At 36.1% G+C, this 23,815-nt stretch overlaps 2 protein-coding genes across 7 annotated transcripts in view; both read left to right on the top strand.

The window, feature by feature from the left end:
• poc1a (POC1 centriolar protein A) overlaps window positions 1-23,815 on the top strand; it is a 521,349-nt gene that overhangs the window by 279,010 nt on the left and 218,524 nt on the right. The gene's annotated exons all lie outside the window — the stretch shown is intronic.
• On the top strand, window positions 1,860-23,199 carry zgc:77375. 6 transcript variants are annotated; one of them, XR_015501858.1, is made up of 10 exons: window positions 1,860-2,134; window positions 9,048-9,251; window positions 9,928-10,040; window positions 10,908-11,001; window positions 12,089-12,122; window positions 13,633-13,807; window positions 16,236-16,424; window positions 16,517-17,306; window positions 17,458-21,166; window positions 21,439-23,199. XR_015501858.1 is itself a non-coding variant. In XM_087272031.1 (9 exons), exons 1-8 carry the CDS (start codon window positions 2,054-2,056, stop codon window positions 16,914-16,916), a joined length of 1,290 nt encoding a protein of 429 aa, XP_087128157.1. In that variant the 5' UTR covers window positions 1,860-2,053; the 3' UTR covers window positions 16,917-16,946; window positions 22,906-23,199.

The raw sequence follows: 23,815 nt of genomic DNA, 5'->3' as shown, positions 1-23,815 counted from the left end.
GATGAGGGACGGTTTGTTGCATGTGACCAGCCTGACGGAAATAAACCACAGTCACGTTTACAGCATCAGGAGGAAATCTAATATTCCTGTTCAGCGCAAACGCCTGCAGTATAATGCAGACCGATGCAGCAGAGAGTTTTCTGAATTATATCACTGGAATTTATATTACTTTAAGAGATGCCCTCATCTCACTGGCAGAGTCTGACAAAGTTTCTGTTCAAATGTAAATAAAAGCAGAGAATTATATTTTTCCTCTGTGATGCTGCTGGTAAATCATCTTATTATCTTTAGGGAGAAGCCTGGGTCATTATAGGTTAAAAAAACCTTGAATTAAAGTATTTTAAATTCAGATTTTGCCATGGGTATCAATATTTGGAGCTATATATACAGCTGAAGTCAGAATTATTAACCCCCTCTTTGTTTTCTATTTTAAATATTTCCTAAATGATGTTGAACAGATTCAGGAAATGTTCACAGTGTGTCTGATAATATTTGTTTTTCTGGAGAAAGTCTTATTTGTTTTATTTCGGCTAGAATAAAAGCAGTTTTTAATTCAATAAGCAATATAAAGTCAATATTATTAGCCCCTTTAAGCTATAATTTTTCGATAGTCTACAAAACAAACCATCGTAATACAATAACTTGCCTAATTACCCTAACCTGTGTAATTACCCTAATTACCCTAGTGAAGCCTTTAAATGTCACTTTAAGCTGTATAGAAGTGTCTTTAAGAATGTCTAGTCTAATATTATGTGCTGTCATGACAGAGAAAATAAATCTAATAAATAAGACAATAAAAAATAAACAATGGCTAATAATTCTGACCTTAACTGTATATATATATATATATTAAGAAATTTCACCCTCTCAATATATATATATATATATATATATATATATATATATATATATATATATATATATATATATATATATATATATATATATAATCTTTGTATATTTAAAGGTTACAATAAAAAATGGTCATAAAAATAAAGATACTAATAAAAATTACATCTAAAAGCAGCACTTTACTGTAATATGTGCATAGTTAAAATATATTTCCCAAAAGGTCTTAAACCATAAACTTAAACTAATCAGACCTAAATTTAAAAAAGTAATAAGCGAATGAATGAATAAAGTACAGAAAGCCGAACATGAAACATAAGTACACGTTTGATGCGCTTGTGTAACTTTTGTATTGATCCTTAATCCTTGTTTTGTTCAAAGTACTTACATTTTTTTTTATTTCGGCTAGAATGAAAGCAGTTTTTAATTGTTTATAAACCCATTTTAAGCACAATATTATTCGCTTCTTCAGCAATATTAGTGTTCAATTGTCTCCAAAACAAACCACTGTTATACAATGACTTGCCTAATTACCCTAACTTTACCCTAATTACCCTAGTGAAGCCTTTACATGTCACTTTAAGCTGAACACTAGTGTCTTGAAGAATATCCGATCTAATAACATGTGCTGTCATCGTGACAAAGAGAACATAAATAAAAAAAAATGAGTTATTAAAAGTATTATGTTTAGAGATGAGTTGCAAAAATTGGGCAAATTTATATATAAATGTAGTGTAGTTATATTTAAATATAAAAATATATTTATTTTTAGCCTTACTGAATTATTAGCCCCTTATATGGCTAATAATTCTGATTTAAGACAAATATCTTTATTTTGGATGCGATTCAAAACTCGTATTTATTTGAAAGTATGAATGCTCCTTACAATGTTAATTGTTGCCTGTTTTGTGGTGCTCACTTTGCAAAAGTAAAATAAACAAACAAACCGGTGACGTCACTCACGCCGTAGGTTCTTTCGTCGCGTCGCGTGATTATTTCGCGTCGCTCGCAGTGCGGAATCGGCGGTTGTTTGTTGGAGTCGCAGATCTCAGTCCTCCGTTTGCCGGCGATATTGTTTGTTCCCTGACGCGAGTCTTTCGGTGGATTCGGACCTCCTCCTCTCTGTCGTCACATTGCACCGCTACAAAAGCCGTATGGAGAAACGGGAGCCGGTCGAAAGCGGATCGGGAAGCGTCGTGTCGAAATGAGGGCGATGAACGCGCTGCTGAGGCGGGCATCGAGCAGCGGCGGCTGGCGGTGTGTGCGGCGCGGGCTCTGCTCTGAGGTGACGCTCCATTCCTTCATATAACGCTGCAGATGCGGTTTTAGTCCTCCATGTACCGCAGAATGTGATGTTTGTCGATCAGTTGTGCGGAGATCGTTGCTTTCACGGGTTAAAAATCATTATTCGGTGCCCGTTTGCAGTGTTTCCGTTTCCTTCTGGTTTTCCTCATAGGTGATCTGGCGCTTTCATTTTCCTCCAGTTTCGCTTGAGTGAATGTGAATGTCTGCAGTTAGTCTCGCTGTTTATTGTGGGTTTTGTCTTTCTCTGGGGGTATTGATCAGTGTCACAGCTGGCCTGACATGTAAGATATTTTAGCGTTAGTCCTGTCAGTTCTTGTGTTGATGTTATTATAGTGTAACTACAATGTTGATCACGTTACTATCCATTGCGTTATTCCGAGCAACAGCAGTAATGTCACATATCAAACACACTAAACTAACATGTTTACACAGAGATATGATGATGATCTGTCAAAATTGTTTCCTAATTAACAATACATGACCGACCGGCGCTTTCATTTTCCGTTTGTTTCGCTTGAGTGAATGCGAATGTCTGCTGTTTACTGGGGGTTTTGTCTTTCTCTGGGGGTATTGATCAGTGTCACAGCTGCTGCTTCAAGCTTTGGATGTGTATATCCTGAACACAAATTTTGTCACAGCCCGATAAATGTAAATAGTAAAGTGTGATAAATGCCTGGCCAGCTGTGACCCTGATCAATACCTGCTCGATCCGTGAGTCTTTCTCTGGAGGTGTTGATCAGTGTCATGACTGTCCTGACATTGATCTTGTATGACATTTTAGCATTAGTCCTGTCATTTCTTGTGTGTTGATGTTATTACAGTGTAACTACAGTGCAGGTACTGCTGATTTTGTTATTGTGAGCAGCAGCAGTACTTATCAAACATGTTTACACATGATCTGTTATGATGTTGTTTTTTAAGAATACATTCATGATTCTGTTTTGACTAGAAGAGTTATTTTAATCGCCAGCTAAAACATGTTAATATCTGAACCCCTGCAAAGTTAGATTGTGTGAAACAAAATAAATATTAACTATAAAAAGTTAGTTTAAGCTAGTTACAAAGGATACGCACAATAAGGAAGGCTAAAACATGGATAAAATCCATAGAAGCACTTTTAAAAATGAATTAATAAAAAGACAGAATTTTTTTAAGTGAAACAGTATTTTTTTTAAACAGAAGGTTTTATTTTATGCCATGTAGTTAACTAATTTGTACATACACCAAAAATATTAATATTTAGGTCCTTTTTTAGGTGATTATTTTACTTTTATTGTGTCGCAATAAAAATATTGTGTTTTTGAACCATACTATAGTAAAGTACTTTACGTTTATAGTTGCCATGTTTATACAACAACCATAGTAATGTAAACAAATGACCCTGTACTGTAGTACTCTATATATTATACTATATTAACTAATGCTTACTGTATTAAAAACTAAATTATTCATTCATTCATTTTCTTGTGGGCTTAGTCCCTTTATTAATCCGGGGTTGCCACAGCGGAATGAACCGCCAACTTATCCAGCAAGTTTTTACACAGTGGATGCCCTTCCAGCCGCAACCCATCTCTGGGAAACATCCACACACACACTACGGACAATTTAGCCAACCCAATTCACCTTTTCTTTGGACTGTGGGGGAAAACAGAGCACCCGGAGGAAACCCACGCTCCACAAACTCCACACAGAAACACCAACTGAGCCGAGGTTCGAACCAGCGACCTTCTTGCTGTGAGGCGACAGCACTACCTACTGCGCCACTGCCTCGCCAAAACTAAATTATGCTATACTGTATTTATAACAGTTTATCTATACTACAGTATGCTGAAGCATTCATTAACAAAGGGTTGTAAGTAGTACACAGCAGTGGTTCTCAAACTTCTCAAACCCCCAAAATAACAATGCCAGTGACTTGTGACCCCCACATTTCTTGGAGGTGGTTATCAATATACAAACGTTGCGCAGACAACAATATGAGCACATTGACAACACAAATAAAGTGCAACAGTCTAAAAACCACATCATTTTTATCGCCATTTAGTTAATTTAATATTAACCTCACCTAAAGAAACTAGAGATTAGAGATAATTCTCAATATTCAGTTGTGGCCTGTAATTAAAACATATGCTGGAATAGTTGGCGGTCCATTCCGCTGTGGCAACCCCAGATTAATAAAGGAGCTAAGCCGAAAATTATTATTTAATTGCCATAAAGGTGCCAGAAAGTTTAGCCTGGTGCTATAAAATCAATCTCCTGCAGCTGACGCTATTGCTGTGTTGTTAATCTAACGTAAACACACCAATCCTATAAAGGAAAAGTTGAAAGGCTGATGGCTTTTCATTTGAATGCTATTGTTGTTTTTTAGGTAACTAATAACTGTTTTTAATCTTCTGTGGGTTACAGATAAATAGGGTAAATCTAATGGTTAAATGAAGTTTATTTGACTTTTTGACATCTCCATGGGACCCCCTGTCATTGTTCCCCGACCGTATAACATATATACAGTATAGACAGTATAATATTTGTCATGAGGGACATTTACTTCTGCTGCTACTGATGAGGGATACACTTTAGGAACTGGTTAAGTGGTGTAGACTGGTTTGTGGGTTGGTTAAAGTTAAGGATTGAGTATCGTGCCTGTGTATTTCAGCTGAAACTGAATATTGAATAGAGGGCTGGGTGTAGGGTGTAGGGTGTAGGGTGCGTTGCTTCTCTAACAATAAAGTAGCATTTAAAAAGCAGTGTTCAAGCACATTCTGTTCAGTCCAATAAATTGACGTTATCAGTGAAGAAACGGCAGAAGCAGAATCAGATTGAAGAGACCAGAGAAAAACAGTTTTATATTCATTAACTTGGACAGAACTCAAGAATGTGAGCTAACACAATGGTAACAATCTGATTCAATTATTGTGAAGGTTAAGGACAGGTGGGTTAGATTCACATGTCAGTTAAGCTTTTGTGTTAGAGATGTACCATACACTGTAAATAATATCTGTTAATGAACAGGTATTTTGTGATTCTGTTTATTTGTGGGTGTGAACTGCATTATGGGATGTTGATCTCTGCTCTGTTCTCTTCTAATGTTGAAAATTCAACTCTACAATTTAACAAAGTGACTTTTACTGACATTGTAGTTGTTTGAAATAATTATAAGAAATAATATAAAGGCAAATAAGTTTGTAAAATAACAGGGCAATAGGTAAACTATTAAAATGTTTATAAAAGTTACTTTTTAAGTTGTTCCAATACTCTCATAATCAATTCAAAAGCATACAAAAACAAGGAAAAATAAAGGCATGGAAATACAGAAAACTGCTAAATTACTGATATTTTTTTCACAGGGTAGTTAAGTTTAAATGTCACTTTAAGCTAAACACATCTTGAAAAATAACTAGTCAAATATTATGTGCTGTCATCATGGCAAAGAGAAATGATTAATTAGTCAATAGCACTGCTCGATTTTATTATTAATTTGCACATTTTCAAAAATTGAAAATGAATAAAAATCGTATAAAAAATTCAGTCAGAGGCCAAAAAAGGATTTAGGTTGCGCTTAAAATGCTATTTTACAAGGCATTACATTCTTGATTATACAACGTGCAGTTGTATGCTAAAGTTTGCCTGAATGAAATCTGTGAATATCAGAATGCTGTTAGCTTATGAAATCAATAAAATCCTGCTAGATTTGACATCATGCTGCTTTTTTCACTGCAGAAAACAGTTATTCCTGCTGATTTATAGACGTCTCCTGCTGGATTAGCATTTTTATTCAGTAAAATAATGTTTTAGTTTATGATTAGTTTCTTACAATTATTATTTAATGAATATAGTAAGTTCAAATGTATGGAAAGCGTCTTATAAAAGGTCTGAGAATGTATTTCTGCTTATTGAGCTTATTCTTCATGTACGAGTGGGCGCAGCTATTGGAATATTTCTGGCTCCAGACTTCCACCTTCATTCACTTCCATTGATTTCTAGATGCTGAAAACAGCTTGTACTGCTGCTTGATGTTGAAAACTGACCTTTTCATATTATATTGCTCTTCTTTTTATGTATAGTCATGAACAAAGATGTTTGAGGAGCAAGTAGTTTGTCCATTATATTATTCCTAGTCATTTCTCCCAACTGATCTGGAAGTTTTAAAATGAGCAAAAACGAGCGCACTTCTGCATCCCAGAATAAGGTCAATACCCTGCAGTCGGTTTATCAGCAAATTGCTGAATGACGACAGTGAAACTGAACCTCTTCCCTAATGTCTTCATCTCACTTCAGTAAAAAGAGAAACGTCTGATGAACCTAACAGAGGTTATTGTTGTTATTTCTGCTAATATATAATAATGTAGCTGTAGTGCTTTCAGAACGCTGGTGAACGTTTGCCATTAGTGGTTTTTATAGACAGAAACTCACAGTGCAGCTGATTTATTTATTTTATTTTATTGCTTTTAACTCTTTATAACAAAAACAACTAAACACACAAATGTACAGCATATATGTTCTCAAACATTCATGTGCAGGAGGCAACAGATTACAAAGAAAATTGAAACAAATTAAAAAAACAATATACTGTACATATACACGGGTATCCAGATAGACACAAATATTCACATACACAAACCAACTATACAGTAAAAGTATATTAAATAGAATAACAATAACTCAATAACATAAATAAAAACATAAAAGCAGACAGACAGACTGATTGATTGATTGGTAGGTAGGGCTTCCGGTTATATAACATGTCCACCATTTTTCACCTGCATATCTTCTATTATCTCATCAGTATCTCATATATTATTTTCTTTTTCTAAAAAAACACATGAAAGGGTTTTAAGCATGCAGCTGATTTATTTGAGCACAGCGGCTGTAATCCTCAAGTGTATACGCAAACAGAACAAACAAGGGACAAATGTCCAGTGTGGGTCAAGAGTGACGCAGCAGCATCTTCTGTTGTGCGTGAAATCTAATCTTTCCTGGCAAAGAAAATCTGGGAAAAAAGGTCATGCATTGTGTTCACGGCATCCTGTAGTCCAGCTGGATAATGTCAATGCTGTTTATTTCTGTACTGCATGACGGAAAACATCTTTTAGTAACATTCATTTCTTTATTTTGTGTTATTTATTTATCAGTTTATAATAACAACAAATCATCACATCAACAGATCCAGATTGTATTGAAAATGTCCATGATCTGTTAAACAACAGCACTGTGGAAATATCTAAACGGAAGGCTAAAAACTTTGTCTTTAACCTATAAATAAATGTGTTTTCATTCAATTAGCTTAATTATACTTATAATTTATTATACATTTATTCAAGGACTATATTTGACCCCAGGAATAATAATACAAAATGCATTTATGCATAAATAAACAGCTTATAAATGGTTAGTAAAGGGTGCAGAAATGGGTCAAAGGGTTTACAATAGGTCTGGTAAAAAATTCAGATCTCCAAGATATTCTAAGATTTGTTTTTAAACTGTGAGATATTCCATATATTTCATTTTCCAAACTGTTAAATATTCCATATGCAATGCCTCATTTAATATATGCATGCTTAAAGTGTTGAAGGATACTCTTTTTTTCCGGTTCAGTAAGATACATTTCTTGGATAAATAAGAAATAAGGCCTATCCTTCTAAACACAGGATTTAAATGATCATTTTAATCCACCCCAAAGATAATTATTAAAGGGCTCTTGTGATATTTTTTCACCAAGTGCCATGATGGAGAACTCATGCTCCAAAATTATGTTTAAAAATGTATTGATAATGTCATTATAACGATATTATTTATAACTAAATGTTATTTTGGAGAATATGTATTTGCAGATATCAAAAATGGCAATGACTTGCAACTCATTTTAAGTTAAATTTTTATTCAATTAATCTTTATTTCTATAGAAATACACTTGCTCCACAAGTCCCGAACCATGCAAGAAAGTGGCGACAGCGGCGAGGAACGTACTTCATTAATTTGCGAAAGTCAAGGGGAAAAAACTGGAGAAAAACCAAAAAACCTTGAGAGAAACCATTATTAAAATGACATAAGATGCCAGTATTTTTGGAGATTGATAGTTACAGTTTTAATCTAAATTTTGATTCATGATGCAGACTGTAACTTCTAAAATTAAATCAGACCTTTATGACAGAAGCAGAGCTTTCTTCACTGCTTTTTTTCTCCTGGCAAAAAAAAGACAAAAAATGCAGTCCTTCACAATCACATAAAAAACTGTTTTCCAGCTATAGGAGGTTATATTTTTATGAATTATTATATTATATCTTTAATATATATGTCACACAAACCACTTACAACACAAACACTTTTAACACAAACATTACAGTGTAAAAACAATATTCTTGCTGCTTTCAATTTTTGAGTTGAATCAAATTAACTTTTCCAGTCATCTCAGTTCACATCAGTAAACTGACTAAAATATTAAGCTAAACTTTGAATAACTTGTAAAATTTGTTGAAACCTTATTAACTAATTAAAGTAAGTTACAGCAACATATAAACATTTGCTGTCATGACTGACTATGTTTGTCAGTGCAGTAGTGATTTTGTATTCACATGTGGTTATTTGGGTTAAGCGTTCACAAGAAAATTGTTTTGTGTTTTGGTTAAATTACATTGATGTAATCTTTCACACCTAAATGTGTTACACTAATGCAGATGAATACTGCAAATACTTATTTACATGTAATAATAAATTAGAGAATCTGTTACAGTTAGAGCAGAAAACAGACTTACTTAAAGCAAACTTCAGAATTTACAGTAAGTAAAGGTAGCACTGATGTGTGCTTTATCTTCTCTGGCCATTGAATAATTACTCCTGTGTTGTAATAATAATAATAATAATAGTAATAACTCTTTGTGTTGTGATCTGTTGAACAGTCGGATCCGAGCTTCGGGTTGCTGTTTGACATCGATGGAGTGTTGGTTCGAGGAAAGACCCCCATCCCGGCCGCAAAGAGAGCTTTTCAGAAGCTGGTGGACACCAAGGGCCAGTTCTTGGTCCCAGTCGTCTTTGTCACAAATGCTGGAAACTGCTTACGACAGAAGAAGGCTGATCAGCTGTCACACATACTGGGTGTTCCTGTGAGTCTCTTTCAGCTTTTGCATTAAATGATGAGAGATCGAAAGCTTTGTGAAACTCATCAGCTTTTTGTGCCCTGGAAATGCACTGTACTTTTCCACATTCAGTGGGGAAAACATGACCTGGCTAGTCTGTTTAATTTTGATATATTTTTAAAAACTTTTTGTTTGTGCACATTTTTATCGATCTCTTTATTTATTTATTTATTTATTTATTTATTTATGGCTTCTTTTAATGCTTCAGTAAACAAAAAGTATGTATAATTAAGTGAAATTGTGAAATAAATACAGTTTAATTATTAATTTTAAAAAATATGCTATAATAGCATTTTTATAGTTATAAAAGTTATATAATTATAAATGTTATAGTTATAAAAGTTATAAATAGTATTTTATGGCCCTGGATACATTAGTTTTTATTTTTTTTATTCCATTTAAAGGCCTTAATTAATTTTTGTATGCTAATTTGTTAAATTAAGACAAATTGTAATTTTATATTTATATTATTTTGGATAATTTAATGATTTTAAGATAAGTTAAAATTATATATGATATTATATACACGGTATATTTAAGTGTTATACCAAACACACCAGAGCAGACCTGATCTTGACCAATTTTGTCACGTGCATCAACCAGTACGATTTTCATGGATGATAATCTGTTTGCTTGGTTTCAGATCTCTCAAGACCAGGTCATGATGTCTCACAGCCCTTTAAGGATGTTCAAGAAATATCATGACAAGTTTGTGCTGGTGTCTGGACAAGGTCCTGTGCTCGACATCGCCAAAAAGTATCCTTCAGTGTCTTCAGCTTCTGCCTTCTCAAGGCTTGTGTTTAACAGCAGACAGTGCTCCGGGCTAGTTTTAACACAAGATGGCGCTCTAGACTAGCTCTTAAAGTTCACATGAATCAGAAACCCCCTTTTATTTTTCTATTGAGATGCAGTTTTTAGAGAGATGGAATATTAAAAGCAAAAATAGTGGGCGTGGCTTGTTTTTTCTACTGTGAGCTGATTGGATGTAGTATAGTAGGCGTTTCATTCAGAAGCATGGGGGAGAGTTATTACAACCTAACTCCTGCTCACCATTACTGTACCATTACTGGTACAGCTGGAGGGGCGTGGTTATGTGTGTTAGCCCCGCCCAATACCTCAGACAGATCTAATCTGAAAATTGAACTGAAAACAAACAGGAAGTGCATTTGCAGATTTCAATGACAAGAGCAAACCATTGTTTTTTGTCCTAATGACATGCACAGATGAACTGTTTACCTCAAAACTAGCAATGTGAGCTAACAAAATCAACATGGTTGGTTTGATTTCATCAGTACTTGCACTATTATCAAATATACTTGCACTTGAGATTAATGTAAACAGCTCACTGTAAACACTCTTGTAATCTACGTAAAGTTTAAAAGATTGCTGCAGGATTTGGATGTGAATGCGCCCTCCTCTGAGGGATTATGACAGTATTGTTTGGCCTTTGCAGCACCTCCGTCAAGGCATTGGATCGGACAGTATTATGATGCGAGAGGATTCAGAGAGGAATAGGATTATCACAATCTCTCCCCCAATCTCTTGTTTGTGTTTGTGATCAACAGTGATAATCACTTTTAGATTAATCCACGAGACAGATGAATTCTTAACGCAGTAAATCAGCGTGGGCTTCACAAACGTGGTTAGCATCGATATGCTGCGTGAGTCTTTCCCTCTGCTGGACATGGTGGACCACAACAGGAGACCCAAACTACCGGTGCGTGACCCGTGTATTATTATTACTTTATTTATTATAATTTTTTTAATATTAGTCATTTTCACTTATTATTATCTTTATCATTATTAACTAAAAAGTCATTATGATTAGTCAAGGTAAGAAGTTAGTCATTATGTTTTTAATAACTCGACTACCAATGCATTTTCACACACTTAAGTTTGTTTTGAATCAGCGCTTCAAAAAAAAGCATCATTTCCTCATTTGTTCCTAACATGTTTACATTTCTTTCTTCTGTTGGATTAAAATTAAAGAATTATTTTTAAGTATTTTCCAAAAAACAGCCATTGACTTTGATATAAGAACATAAGAAACTCACAGTAGCCTGAGTGTGAGGAAATGATGACTTTCATTTTTAGGTGAACTATCTCTTTAATGTATCTTTCTTATGATACGCTTATAACTACACTGCTTTAGTTCATGGATTATGTGCAGTTTAGTCTTTATTTTGTAGAGAGCCTGCACTTTTAAACAGAGGACACCGTCAGGTCAGATTAGCACAGGTGGAACATAAATGTCATTAGAAGAGAGCAGCCATCGGCAATGATGAAGAGGTTATTCAGAAGACAAAAATAGCAGCAGATTCAGTTCTCCTGTCCCATTTTCATGCATGTGAAAATCTACTTTAAAGGCACACTGTGTGATTTTGTCCACTAGAGGGCGTCTGTTCACAATAAACAAAGGTGCAGTTTGATGACTCTCTTGCGGAGTGTGGAATCATGGGAGATGTGGTCTTCATCCTCCTCCTGCAGTCATCATGTTGATTAAGGCTGCACAGTATTGGAAAAAAAACTGATATTGCGATATTTTATTTTTCTGCGATATGAATAGCATCATTTGATGATTTTCTGGGGAGTCTAACAGTATTCAGATCCAAAAATGGAATAAACACAATAGAAAAAAATGCTTTTCTTACTTTGTTTGTCTCATTTCTTGTACAAATATCTAAAAATTCTTAGCTCAAGTGAAAAAAAAGACCTGTTGAATTGCTGGAATTGTCTCTGAGAAGTCTCAGATGAAATAGATTGTCAGATCTGAAAGAAACCAGACACTTTGCTTGTTGTTTCAGTCTTCTCCTGTGGCGAACCTGCCCAGAGTGGAAGGTAAGACACTTCAGCACACAACTGCATGTTACTGTGGGATTTACAGCTCCACTGTCATCCTCACATTCATCATCTCCTAATTGATTAGTGTTAAACGTGCTGTGTGCAACACTCTTCCAAATCATAGAAATATGTTTGCAGATAATTAAGAAACATGCCTAGTGAACATACAGCTGAAGTCAGAATTATTCGCCCCCCTTAGATTTTTCTTCTTTTTTAAATATTTCCCAAATGATGTTGAGCAGATTGAGGAAATGTTCACAGTGTGTCTGATAATATTTGTTCTCCTGGAGAAAGTCTTATTTGTTTTATTTCGGCTAGAATAAAAACTGTTTTTAATTTTTTAAACACCATTTTAAGGTCAGTATTATTAGCCCCTTTAAGCTATATTTTTCGATAGTCTCCAGAACAAACCATCGTTATACAATAACTTGTCTAATTACCCTAACCTGCCTAGTTACCCTAGTTAAGCCCTTAAATGTCACTTTAAGCTGAATACTAGTGTCTTGAAGAATATCTAGTCTAATATTATTTACTGTCATCATGGCAAAGAGAAAATAACTCGTTATTAGAAATGAGTTATTAAAACTATTATGATTAGAAATGTGTTAAAAAATCTTTTCGTTAAAGAGAAATTGGGGAAAATCATAAACAGGGGGGCGAATAATTCAACTGTACAGGTTTATCTGAAAAACAGTGCTGAATTCAGCTATTCTGCTTTGAATATGAATTTGGATGTTGATAATGCATCGATAAATTTTGAATTATTACGATTAATTAAATGTTGAGAATTGTTCATAGTTACTTCGTGTTAGTAAATACATCAACTAATCATCCTGACCCCACACATATTATCGGCAGTGTTTATGTAATGGATATGACTTAAGTTGGAGACTACATCAAGAAAGAATTCAAAGAATAAAGAATAGTGCAATTAAATAATTACAGTGTAAAAATATATCTGTAATTTTGCTGTTTTCTGTATATTGTGATTCATGTTTTTCTACTTTTTTCTGCTTTTAAATTGTATTATGGGATATTGATCTTTCCTTTAAAAGGTTTTGATTTTGAAAAGTTTGACTTTTAAAAAAGTTTTTAAAGTGTTTAAAACTTTTTAAAGTGACTTTTTTTAATAGTCTGCTCTGCTATATTGTCTGTGTTGGTATTTTGGTGTATATAACGCTGTGATAACCAACCTGGTAATAAACTGCATCACATTTTCTGTTATTTGACTTAATTCTCTCTATATTACTTCCTAAACAATATCTTATCTCAAAATGCTGCTAAAATATCAGTAAAAGTCACTTTGTTAAACTATAGAGTTAAACTTACACCATCAGAAGTGGCCAGAGCAGAGATCAACATCCCATAATGCAATTCACAACCGTAAATAAACAGAAAAGACCGTGTGATTCACAAAATACTTAACCTGTTTTTTTTATTACTGAAGGTTTTATTTTAAAAATAGAAACTTAGATTTGATTCTGGCTCTCTGTGTCGTGTGCTTTAGCTGTAGTTCTGTTCGGGGAGCCCATCCGGTGGGAAACAAACCTGCAGCTGATCGTGGATGTGCTTCTGACCAATGGGAATCTGAGCAGCGCTTATGAAACGGCTCACTCCACACATCTGCCTCTCCTGGCCTGCAACATGGACCTGATGTGGATGGCAGAGGCTCATTCCCCCAGGTGAACACCTACAAACGCTTACTGATCACTGGAGACCGGGGAGGTTCCTCACTATTTTACACTGTAAAAAACGATTTGAGGCAGCTCAGCGGTTAGCAAAAAGGTCGCCGGTTTGAGTCCCAGCTGGATCAGTTGACGTTACTGTGTAGAGTTTGCATGTTCTCCCCGTGTTTGCATGGGTTTCCTCCGGGTGCTCCGGTTTCCCACACAGTCCAAACACATGTGCTATAGAGGAATTGATGAACTAATTTCCCCATAGTGAATGGGTGTGTGAATGAGAGTGTATGGGTGTTTCCCAGTACTGGGTTGCGGCTGGAAAGGCATCTGCTGTGTAAAACATATGCTGGAATAGTTGGTGGTTCATTCCGCTGTGGAGACCCCTGATAAATCAGAGAGTAAGCCGAAGGAAAGTAAATTAATGAGTGATTAAAAAAGTGATTAGTTACTTTATTTTAAAACAGTGAGTAAACGCGTTGACTTTACTTTAAAAAGTCAGTTAACCCATCAACTTAACTTTTACAATTATGCACATAGATTGTTTACCTAATAATTATAAGGCAATGAGTTTTTTCACTTTTTTAAGTCAACTAATGACTTTTAACTGTGTACTCTCAATTTAAGTTTATTTGTATAGCGCTTTCCACAATAATCATTGTTATATGCACGTCATATCATTCTGCAGCCCAAGACCGGTTCCTCAATAAAGCTAAGCAGGGCTGAGCCTGGTCAGTTCCTGCATCGGAGACCACATGGGAACACCTAGGTTGCTGTTGAAAGTGGTTTTCGAGAGGCCGGCAGGGGGTGGAGCTGCACACTGGTGGTGGTGTGGAGAGACCCCCTTTATGATTGTGAAGCACTTTGAGTGTATGACTATACTCAATAAACACACACATTACATTACAAAGCATTTCAAAGGTCTGCATTACAATCAAATTTAGATAAGTTAAGGTTATTAGATAAAATGAGTTACTAATAACTGGGGCCAGACAGAATCTGCAGGTCATTTTTGCTATTTCTGCACAGAATTTAGTAAAAAAAAATCAGCAAATTTATGCAGAATGATTTTGGGAGTATCATAACTAAAAACTTAATATATGAAATAAACAAATCATACATTTTTAACTTTTATTTAATGTTTACAAAGAAAATCCAATTAGATCCACTTAAATGGTAAACAAAACAAGTGTCTCATAATAGATCAACTGAATTATTACATTACAGACAGAAATAACTACTTTACAAACTGTATTGTAAATAAATCATTCATTCATTTTCATTTCGGCTTAGTCCTTTTTAATCTGGGGTCGCCACTGCAGAATGAACCGCTAACTTATCCAGCACGTTTTGAAGGATGCTCTTCTAGCCACAACCCATGTCTGGGAAACATCCATACACACTCATTCACACTCGTACACTACGGACAATTTAGCCTACCCAGTTCACCTGTAGCGCATGTGTTTGGACTGTGGGGGAAACCGGAGCACCCGGAGGAAACCCACGCGAACGCAGGGAGAACATGCAAACTCCACACAGAAACACCAACTGACCCAGCCGAGACTCGAACCAGCGACCTTATTGCTTTAAGGCGGAAGCACTACCTACTGCGCCGCCTGCAAATAAATAATTTGAACATTTTTATATTAACAATATTACTGAAATTAATTATAAACTGAATAAATATAAATTTACACAAGTAAATAAATAGATTTAATGTAAATAAATGGACTTTATGGGCTGAAAATCTGCACGTTTCTGCATGAGCAGATTTCATGTGGGCCTACTAATAGCTCAAGCTAATTAACTAGAAACTAATAGCTTTAACAGTTAAAGTTATTTTACATAAACACAAGTTGCATCACACATCGCTTACTTGCAGTTAGTAATAAACCATTAATGTGTCAATTAGGACGACACTACATTCATATACCGTGCTGTTGAGTGTGTCGGTGCATAAGAGCATCGTGTATAGTGTGCCGTTTGGGGCGCAGTGATAGTTCACCTGCAGCTATCTAGCATATAGGTGATGTCTGTATTTGTGTATTAAGTGTGTGTGTTGTCCTGGAAGTCCTCGATGGTTGGCATCATCTCAGCACAGTTCTTGGGTCTCATTAATGGCGCTGCACAATCTGCATCCCCAGGAAATAGAGAGCAAATAATGACCCGAGATACTGTTCAACAAGATATATTGATGTCAATGTGAAGAGGAGGTGCTATAAATGAAGATAGAAGTCATAGAAACAGACATATGAAGTGTTTCTAACAGTGTCTGGTGTATTGGGACAGGAGGAGTGTGTCCTACAGGTGGTTTGTCGAGCCTGCTCACCTGCATGGCGCACACTCAAGTGTTTACTTTGGTTTTTAAAGCCTCATGAGCCTTTGTTGATGTGAGATGGACAGCCAGTGAATGACTGAAGCTTCCCGTCTGCAGGTTCGGTCACGGCACCTTCATGGTGTGTCTGGAGAGCATCTATAAGAAGATCACTGGGAAAGAGCTGAAGTACGAGGCGTTGATGGGGAAACCCAGTGAACTGACCTATCACTTCGCTGAGTTCCTGATCAGAGAACAGGCTGTGGAGAGAGGCTGGAGAGCACCAATCAGATCACTGTATGCCATCGGGTGAGACACACACACACACACACACTTGACTCATAAATGATCGTCTGCTTCTCTTATTTTCTAACACATTAACTCCTGCAATCTGCTGTCAGAGACAACTTGATGACTGATATTTACGGAGCAAACCTCTACAACCGCTACCTCGAGGACCGCGTGTCCCGGACGTCCACCAAAGCAGTGGCCAACATGGTGACGGGCACCGGAGCGCCCGCCAGTGTCCCGGAGGAGGTGGAGACGGGGAACGGCTGGGAGAGTGAGCTAGCGTCGCCCTCCGCCACGTCCTGCAAGTCCATCCTGGTGTGCACAGGAGTCTACAACCCGCACATGGAGCTGCCCAGAGACGCCAGCCAGTGCATCAAGGAGACGGTTTTCCACGGACACCGAGATTTCCGCTTCGACCCCGCGCTGGTGGAGCCTGAGAAAATCGTGCAGGACGTGGACGCCGCTGTTGAACTCATCTTCCAGATGGAGAAGTTCGGGACTGAGGTTTAGCTTCACTAACACAGTATTATAACATCAACAGTCCATAATAAAGGGGTAGTTCACGCAAACACTGACATTCGCTTACTATACACTAGCAATGCTCTGATTGATCAGTCGGAGATCGGCCGATAATCACACTTTACATTAGTCTATTAGTCAACGTATTTACTAACATCAACAGTCTATTAGGAATACATTGATTATAGTACTTATTCATCTGTGATAATGCTATTTCAGTTTAATTACGTCAGTTCATGTTCACTCAGTCAACAAGCACAAGTGTGGATCTTAATAATGCATTAGTTAATGCTGAACTACGATTAATTAATGCTGCACAAGTTATTCATACTTAATGTTAGTAAATACCGTGAACTAATGGACCGTCTGTCTAAAGCCTATGTCTCAAACTGGATTCCTGGAGGGCCGCAGCTCTGCACAGTGTTGCTCCGACCCTAATCAAACACAGCTGATCGACTAATCCAGGTGTTTAAGACTGCTAGACACTACTAGATCAGCTGTGTTTGATTAGGGTTTGGGCAAAACGGTGCAGAGCTGCGGCCCTCCAGGAATTGAGTTTGAGACCTCTGGACTAAAGTGTTTCCAGCTAGTTTTTTATTTCTGTTGAACGATACAAAGGTGATTTTCTACACTCAAATCCTCTGCTTTCTAGCTTTATGTTTTTAAATGTGCTTTATGCGCCGCAAAAAAATGCTTTCCTTGCTTAGATTTTTTGTCTTGTTTCTAGTCCAAATATCTAAACATTATTATATCAAGAAGCATTTTCAAGACAAGCAAAACCAACCCAAGCTCATTCTGGAAACGTAGCCCCGCGGACGTTTCTGGAGACCCCGATTTACAAGGCCGGAGGTACGTACGGACGCGTTAAATTTTTTTCGAGCGAACGCTGCGGGGCGGTGTGGCGCCGCTCCGATTCTCCTCTTCGCGCTCGCCGGCCGACAGCTCGCCTCCGAGTGGAGGGCTTTCCCAAAGCAACCAGTTTGTCCGCTTAGCTCACAGCGTTGCATCGGCGGAGCGGAGGCCCCGGAGGAGGAGCCGGCCGCGGGGATGACGACCGGGATCGAGTCCGGGGAACAGCGATTTCAGAAATCAGGTAAGATGAAAAACGGAATCCGAAAAATAAGGGCGAGAACGCGGCGGGATCCGAAAACGCGGTAGGAATCGAAGACGAGGGCTTTTGTTTTTTTTGTTTGTTTTTTTTTCTGGACGGCTTTTGCAAACCATCGCCCGGGTTTAGGGAAGGAGGAGGAGGAATAGGAGGGCGGCTTTTCGCGCGAGAACGACGCGCGCTCCCAAGAGGCGCCCGAGATGCGAAAAAGCGCGCACAGCTGCCTCTCGCGGATCCGCGAAAACAAAAAATGCTCGAATACGTACCTCCCGGCTACGTTTCCACAATGAGCCCGGGTTGAGCAAAACATATGGTCTTGTTTTGAGAAAAATATGCCAATATTAACAGAGTTTTTCCAATATTAAAAAGCTAAATAATCTGCCAATGGCGTAAGCAAAATAATATTACATCAAAAGAAAAAACAAGATTAATTTGTTCACCCCATTGCCAGATTATTTTGCTTGTTTTAAGGAAAAACTCGGTTAATATTGGCATATTTTTTCTCAAAACAAGACCATATGTTTTGCTTGTCTAGAAAATGCTTCTTGATATAAGAAATTTTAGATATTTAGACTAGAAACAAGACAAAAAATCTAAGCAAGGAAAGCATTTTTTGCAGTGTGAATGAAAAGTGCTGAGTGAAGATTAATCACATCCATAAAATAAGTTTATATTGACATAAGATGTGTGTGTGTGCACATTACATATATTGATTATGTGCTTGTGATACACACACATACACACTCTGCAAAAGAAATCCTGGTTGCCTAACAATTTTAAACTGAATCAAATTAACCGTATCAGTCTATTAAAATATTGTTGCGTCAAACTGACAGACGTAAACAGCTTACGTAAAAAAGTGTTGCATGCAGAACTGTTGCAAACAATTTATTTGTGTCGAGTTTAAACAAACAAATTAAGTTGAGTAATGTTCAACTTAATTTGTTTGCTTAAATTCAGCCCAAATAAATAGTTTACAACCACTTAATGTAAAAAAAATTGAGTAAATCCAAGGAATCATCTTTGAATAATTTTTTTCAGTGTAGATTAATAAGTTACAATGACCTAAAAACATTCGCTGCCAGGACTAATAGATTTAGATTACGTACTGTGTAGAAAGAAAACTATACAAAACAGTTTGTTACATAAATATGCACATACATTTCAGATCTTAATATAAATAAAGACACTTTATAATAACTACACACTATGAACCATTTATTAAGCATTAGCAAATAGTGAATTCATTATCTGAGAAGCATTAACGTTAGAAAACAGTTCATAGATGCAGCTACAAATGCTGTATTCTTGACTTATAGCCACATTTATAATGTGCTTAATAATGTACTTTCATACTTTGTTAATGATTTATTTTGTATTATTAAATGAAGTATTGCACTATTTACAAACCGGTTTATTAAGCATAGTTGGTTGTTTTTTTTATTTAAGATCATTCAGAATGAGTTAGTAAATTATTAATAAACTATTCAAATCAACATTTATATATCTGACATATAGTAATAGTTAATTTGTATGTTGATAAATGCTTTATTAACTCAACTTCATCCAGTTTTGTGACCCAATCAAAAGCGAGAACTATTAATGCTTTATAAATCCCTTATAAATGACAATTAAAAGCTCAGTTACATTCTAAACAGGAAAATAATTAAATAAACAACTATATTCATTTCTATTTCTTTGAAGAGACACAAACAAAACTGCATCAAATGAAAAATAAATCTTTGCAACCTTATCTAAAATAAAATGACTGTACAGTTTAAACATCGCATCCTATTATATTGTTCAATTATTATATTGTTGTTGTTTTATCCAGTGTTATGTCGTATCGTGACACTCCTGTTATTCATGTTTAAACTTTACAGTAATTTTGCTTTTTAGATAAAACTGCAAAGACTATTGTTTATTTGATCTCGAGCCTTTATTGTCATTTATAAGGGGTTAATAAAGCATCAATAGTCCTCACTTAAGATTAGGTCACAAAACTGGAGGAAGTGGACTTAATGAAGCCTTATTAACATATGCAGTAACCATTACTATATGCCTAAATAATAACATATATAAACGTTAATTTCAATAGTTTATTAATCATCTGAAAACCCCTAAACTACTCTTAAATACAAGTGGTTTGTAAATAATGCAATACTTCATATCAGCCTGTCACAAAGTCTGAAAGTACAATAGTTAAGCACATTATATAAGTCAAGATTACAGCATTTGTATCTGCAGTTATGAACTGTTTACTAACATCTATTAATGTAGAGTTAATGCTTAACAGATAATGAATTCACTAGATGCTCATGCTTAATAAATGATTGATAGAGTGTAGTTATTATAAAGTGGTCCCATAGAGATTTTCTCAAATATATGCATGCATGTGTGTATTTATGTATGCATGTGTTGTGTAACTTAAATTATATCTAAACAAACTTTTCTTTTGGATGCTAATAGGTGTGATTAATTTTTGCACAGCACTTATAAATATGTCTTGTATTGTAATTTGAAGAAAGCTGAAACCTACATACAGACTTCCACAGAAGGAAAAGCAAATGCTACTGGAAGTCAGTGGTTACAGCTTCACAACATTCCTCAGAATATCTTCCTTTGTGTTCAGCAGAAGAAAGAAACTCGAAGTACAAGTAAATGATGATGACAGACTGATTTTTGGGTGAACTGTCCCTTTAAAAAAATTAAAAACTCCACAATTAAGCACACGTGAGAAAACAGGAGCCATCCTTAATCTCTGGTGGCATTTTAGCTCTAACCGCTAGCATGATCTGATTCTAAGTGTACAGTGTTTGTGAAGTCCCTGCAGTATTCTCCATCAGCTCTGACCCAACAGATCTGCATGCTTTACTCTGCTAAACACTGTGTTTCTGACAGGAGACAGCTAAAGCCGTGGCAGGAGCTTGATATGGACTCGATCTGTTCGCCTGCACATGTGGACTGCGAGCGCTTTCAGCAAGATTTGTTCTTTTACTAACAGACATTATTAAGACATTAGTATTCTATTAGGCAACACTTTACCTGAGGGGGGTTTATAAGACTGTCATGAAACCTTGATAATCATGAACAGCAGATGTCGGCTGTTATTAAGTGTCATTCGCTCAGTTATGTCATTTTAAATGCAAAGATGACACTGTTTGTTATGACAGCTTGACATAAATGCATCACAGCCTTGTTATGACTACTTGACGTTAACAAAACTGAAATAAATCAGTCATAAACATGACAGTCATGAAGCATTATAATTGTGTTATTAATATTTTTATGATTACTATTTCAGTGGATTTGTCATTAAATGTCACATTACTCTGTCAGATTATTTTATAACAGCATCATTAACAAGGTTGTGATGCATTTATGTCAATTTGTCATAACAAACAGTGTCATCTTTGCATTTAAAATGACATAACTGAGTGAATGCCACTTAATAACAGCCATCATCTGCATTAGGGTTGTAACGGTATGAATTTTTCACGGTATGATAATCGTCTAAAACAATACCACGGTTTGACGGTTTTGCGGTATACGGTATGTTACAAATGTTACAAAATAATAGAACAGTGAAGCAAATTTGACTTTTTCCAAATAATATATTTTTAGTTACTATAAACAACACCACTTACAATGAACAAATAAAAATAAGAAAATAATAAATAATGTGTCAAAGTCCAAATAAAGTCCAAATAAACATGGTGCAAATCCTCAGTAAAAAATAAATATAAATATTTACTATACTATAAATAGTTACATAACGAAACTAGATTCAATATGGAACATCCTTAGGTTTTATGTGCCAGCATGGATATGGTTGTCTGTGGATTTGGATGTGGTTGTCTGCAATGCAGACAAACCGCTGCATCTTCATTTGCGTCTTTTGAAAACAGCAAGAGCAGCAGTTCGTCTTTGCTGTGTCACTGTTTTGTCATGTTTCTGTGCTGCTGTGCATGCAAAAGTACTTAGTATGAGAATTATTTCATGCAAAACTTTTTTTTTTTTGCGTTTTATTTAGCCGCGCATAAATGTATGCCTGTCTCTCATTCCGTGTTGTTCAAAAAGCTTGGTCCACAAACAAAAGCGAAACCTATGCTTATTGGTTGTGATATAGCGAGTTTGAACCAATCTGGGCATGGAGGAGGGACAATGCATCAATGTATCATGTCTGGTTTGTCCGGAGACACAGTGACGAGCGTTTCTTTGTCAAATCAGCGTTGTCAAATGTTGATGACGTAACCGCACTGATTCCGGAGCCTCTGAATGTTATGTGAATGTTATGTGATACAGCACTGGAAAGCTGAGATTCTCTTCTTTATGCCAATCTTTGAATTGTATGAATCGGATCAGCGGATCAAAAGTTATTAAACATTTAAGAGCAATACTTATTTTTAGCCACGGGCGGCTGTCTCGGTCTTTAAGGGTTAAAACCGTTGATATGCAATTGTTCATGGTATGATAATCGTGCACGTTCAAATCGTGGTAAACCGTCATACCGGTATATTGTTACAACCCTAATCTGCATGTATAAATGATATTTAATGACATTTTAACGCCAAATTCAGCTTGTGCCGCTGTAAATATTAATAACACTGTTATAAAATCCATGACAGTTATAATGCCAACAGTCATGTTTATGACAGATTTATGACAAGTTTTCTTGTCTTGGTTATGTCTAGCTGTCATGACAAAGAAAAACTGGTTGTGATGTATTTGTTTGTGTCAAGTTGTCATAACAATCAATGTCATCTTTGCCAGAACCGAGTAAAATGACACTTAATGAGAGTTGTTATAAGCATGCACTGAATCTGATTCACTAAGATGCGTCACATCACGATTATAAAGGCTTCATGACAGTCTTATGAACACTCTGTTCATGTAAAGTGTTACCGTGTTATTTCCCAGCGTTGTTAAAGTCCCGTTACAGTAGTGTACTGTAATATATGGCTGCTTTATTGTTACAGGTAATTATTTCGGCAGAGTTTACTTCATATTAACTCCGCGTGTTCAATATTGTCGCCGTGCCAGTTCCAGTCATTTCTTACATCCTCTCCCTTTATTAAGTTATTTATGTTTACTGTTACGCTGTAATATTACGGTAATATTTGCACTGAGACAAAACCTTGTAGAAAATAAAAGCCATTCACTTTGTCATTGGTTTTTTCATTTGATTAGGATTAACGTGCTAAAGGTTCACACCAAAATACATTTCATATGATGCCATATATTCTGCTACTGAACCTGACCCTAACCAAAGCCAATCCTTAAAGGTCCTGTGAATCTAATAACAATTAATAAAGCTTTTTAGATGCTAGTATCAGTGTTAGTCTTAATGAAATCTATAATACCTATAATGCAGAAATCACTTTAATGTGGGGGTTAAATCCAGTGGTGTGTGTCAGCAGTGTGTGTGTGTGTGTCTCCAGCAGCCTCTAATGCTCAACATTAATGAATTGTGTTTGTTCTGATCAGACTCTGCAGAAACACTGTGATTGACATTCTCCTGCTGTACGTGTCATCAGAGGGGGAAAGCCCCGCCCACTAGTTCCCATCTCTCCATCTCATTAGCATAATCAGCAGGCCTGAGTGAGAAGCAGCCGTCTGTCCATTAGCCATTACAGTGTTTGAGCTGCTGAAGATAATGTCAGCATAGACTAAGAGGATTATAGATGTGGAGTTCTAGATGAACAGAGACATAGACTGACAGAAGCATCAAGCACACACACACACCTGACCAGCACTCACAACACACACACTGCTGCTTACA

Source organism: Danio rerio, chromosome 11, assembly GCF_052040795.2.
Source record: "Danio rerio strain M-AB ecotype USA chromosome 11, GRCz13ab, whole genome shotgun sequence".
Lineage (NCBI taxonomy): Eukaryota > Metazoa > Chordata > Actinopteri > Cypriniformes > Danionidae > Danio > Danio rerio.
This window is presented reverse-complemented; position numbering and strand designations above follow the sequence as displayed.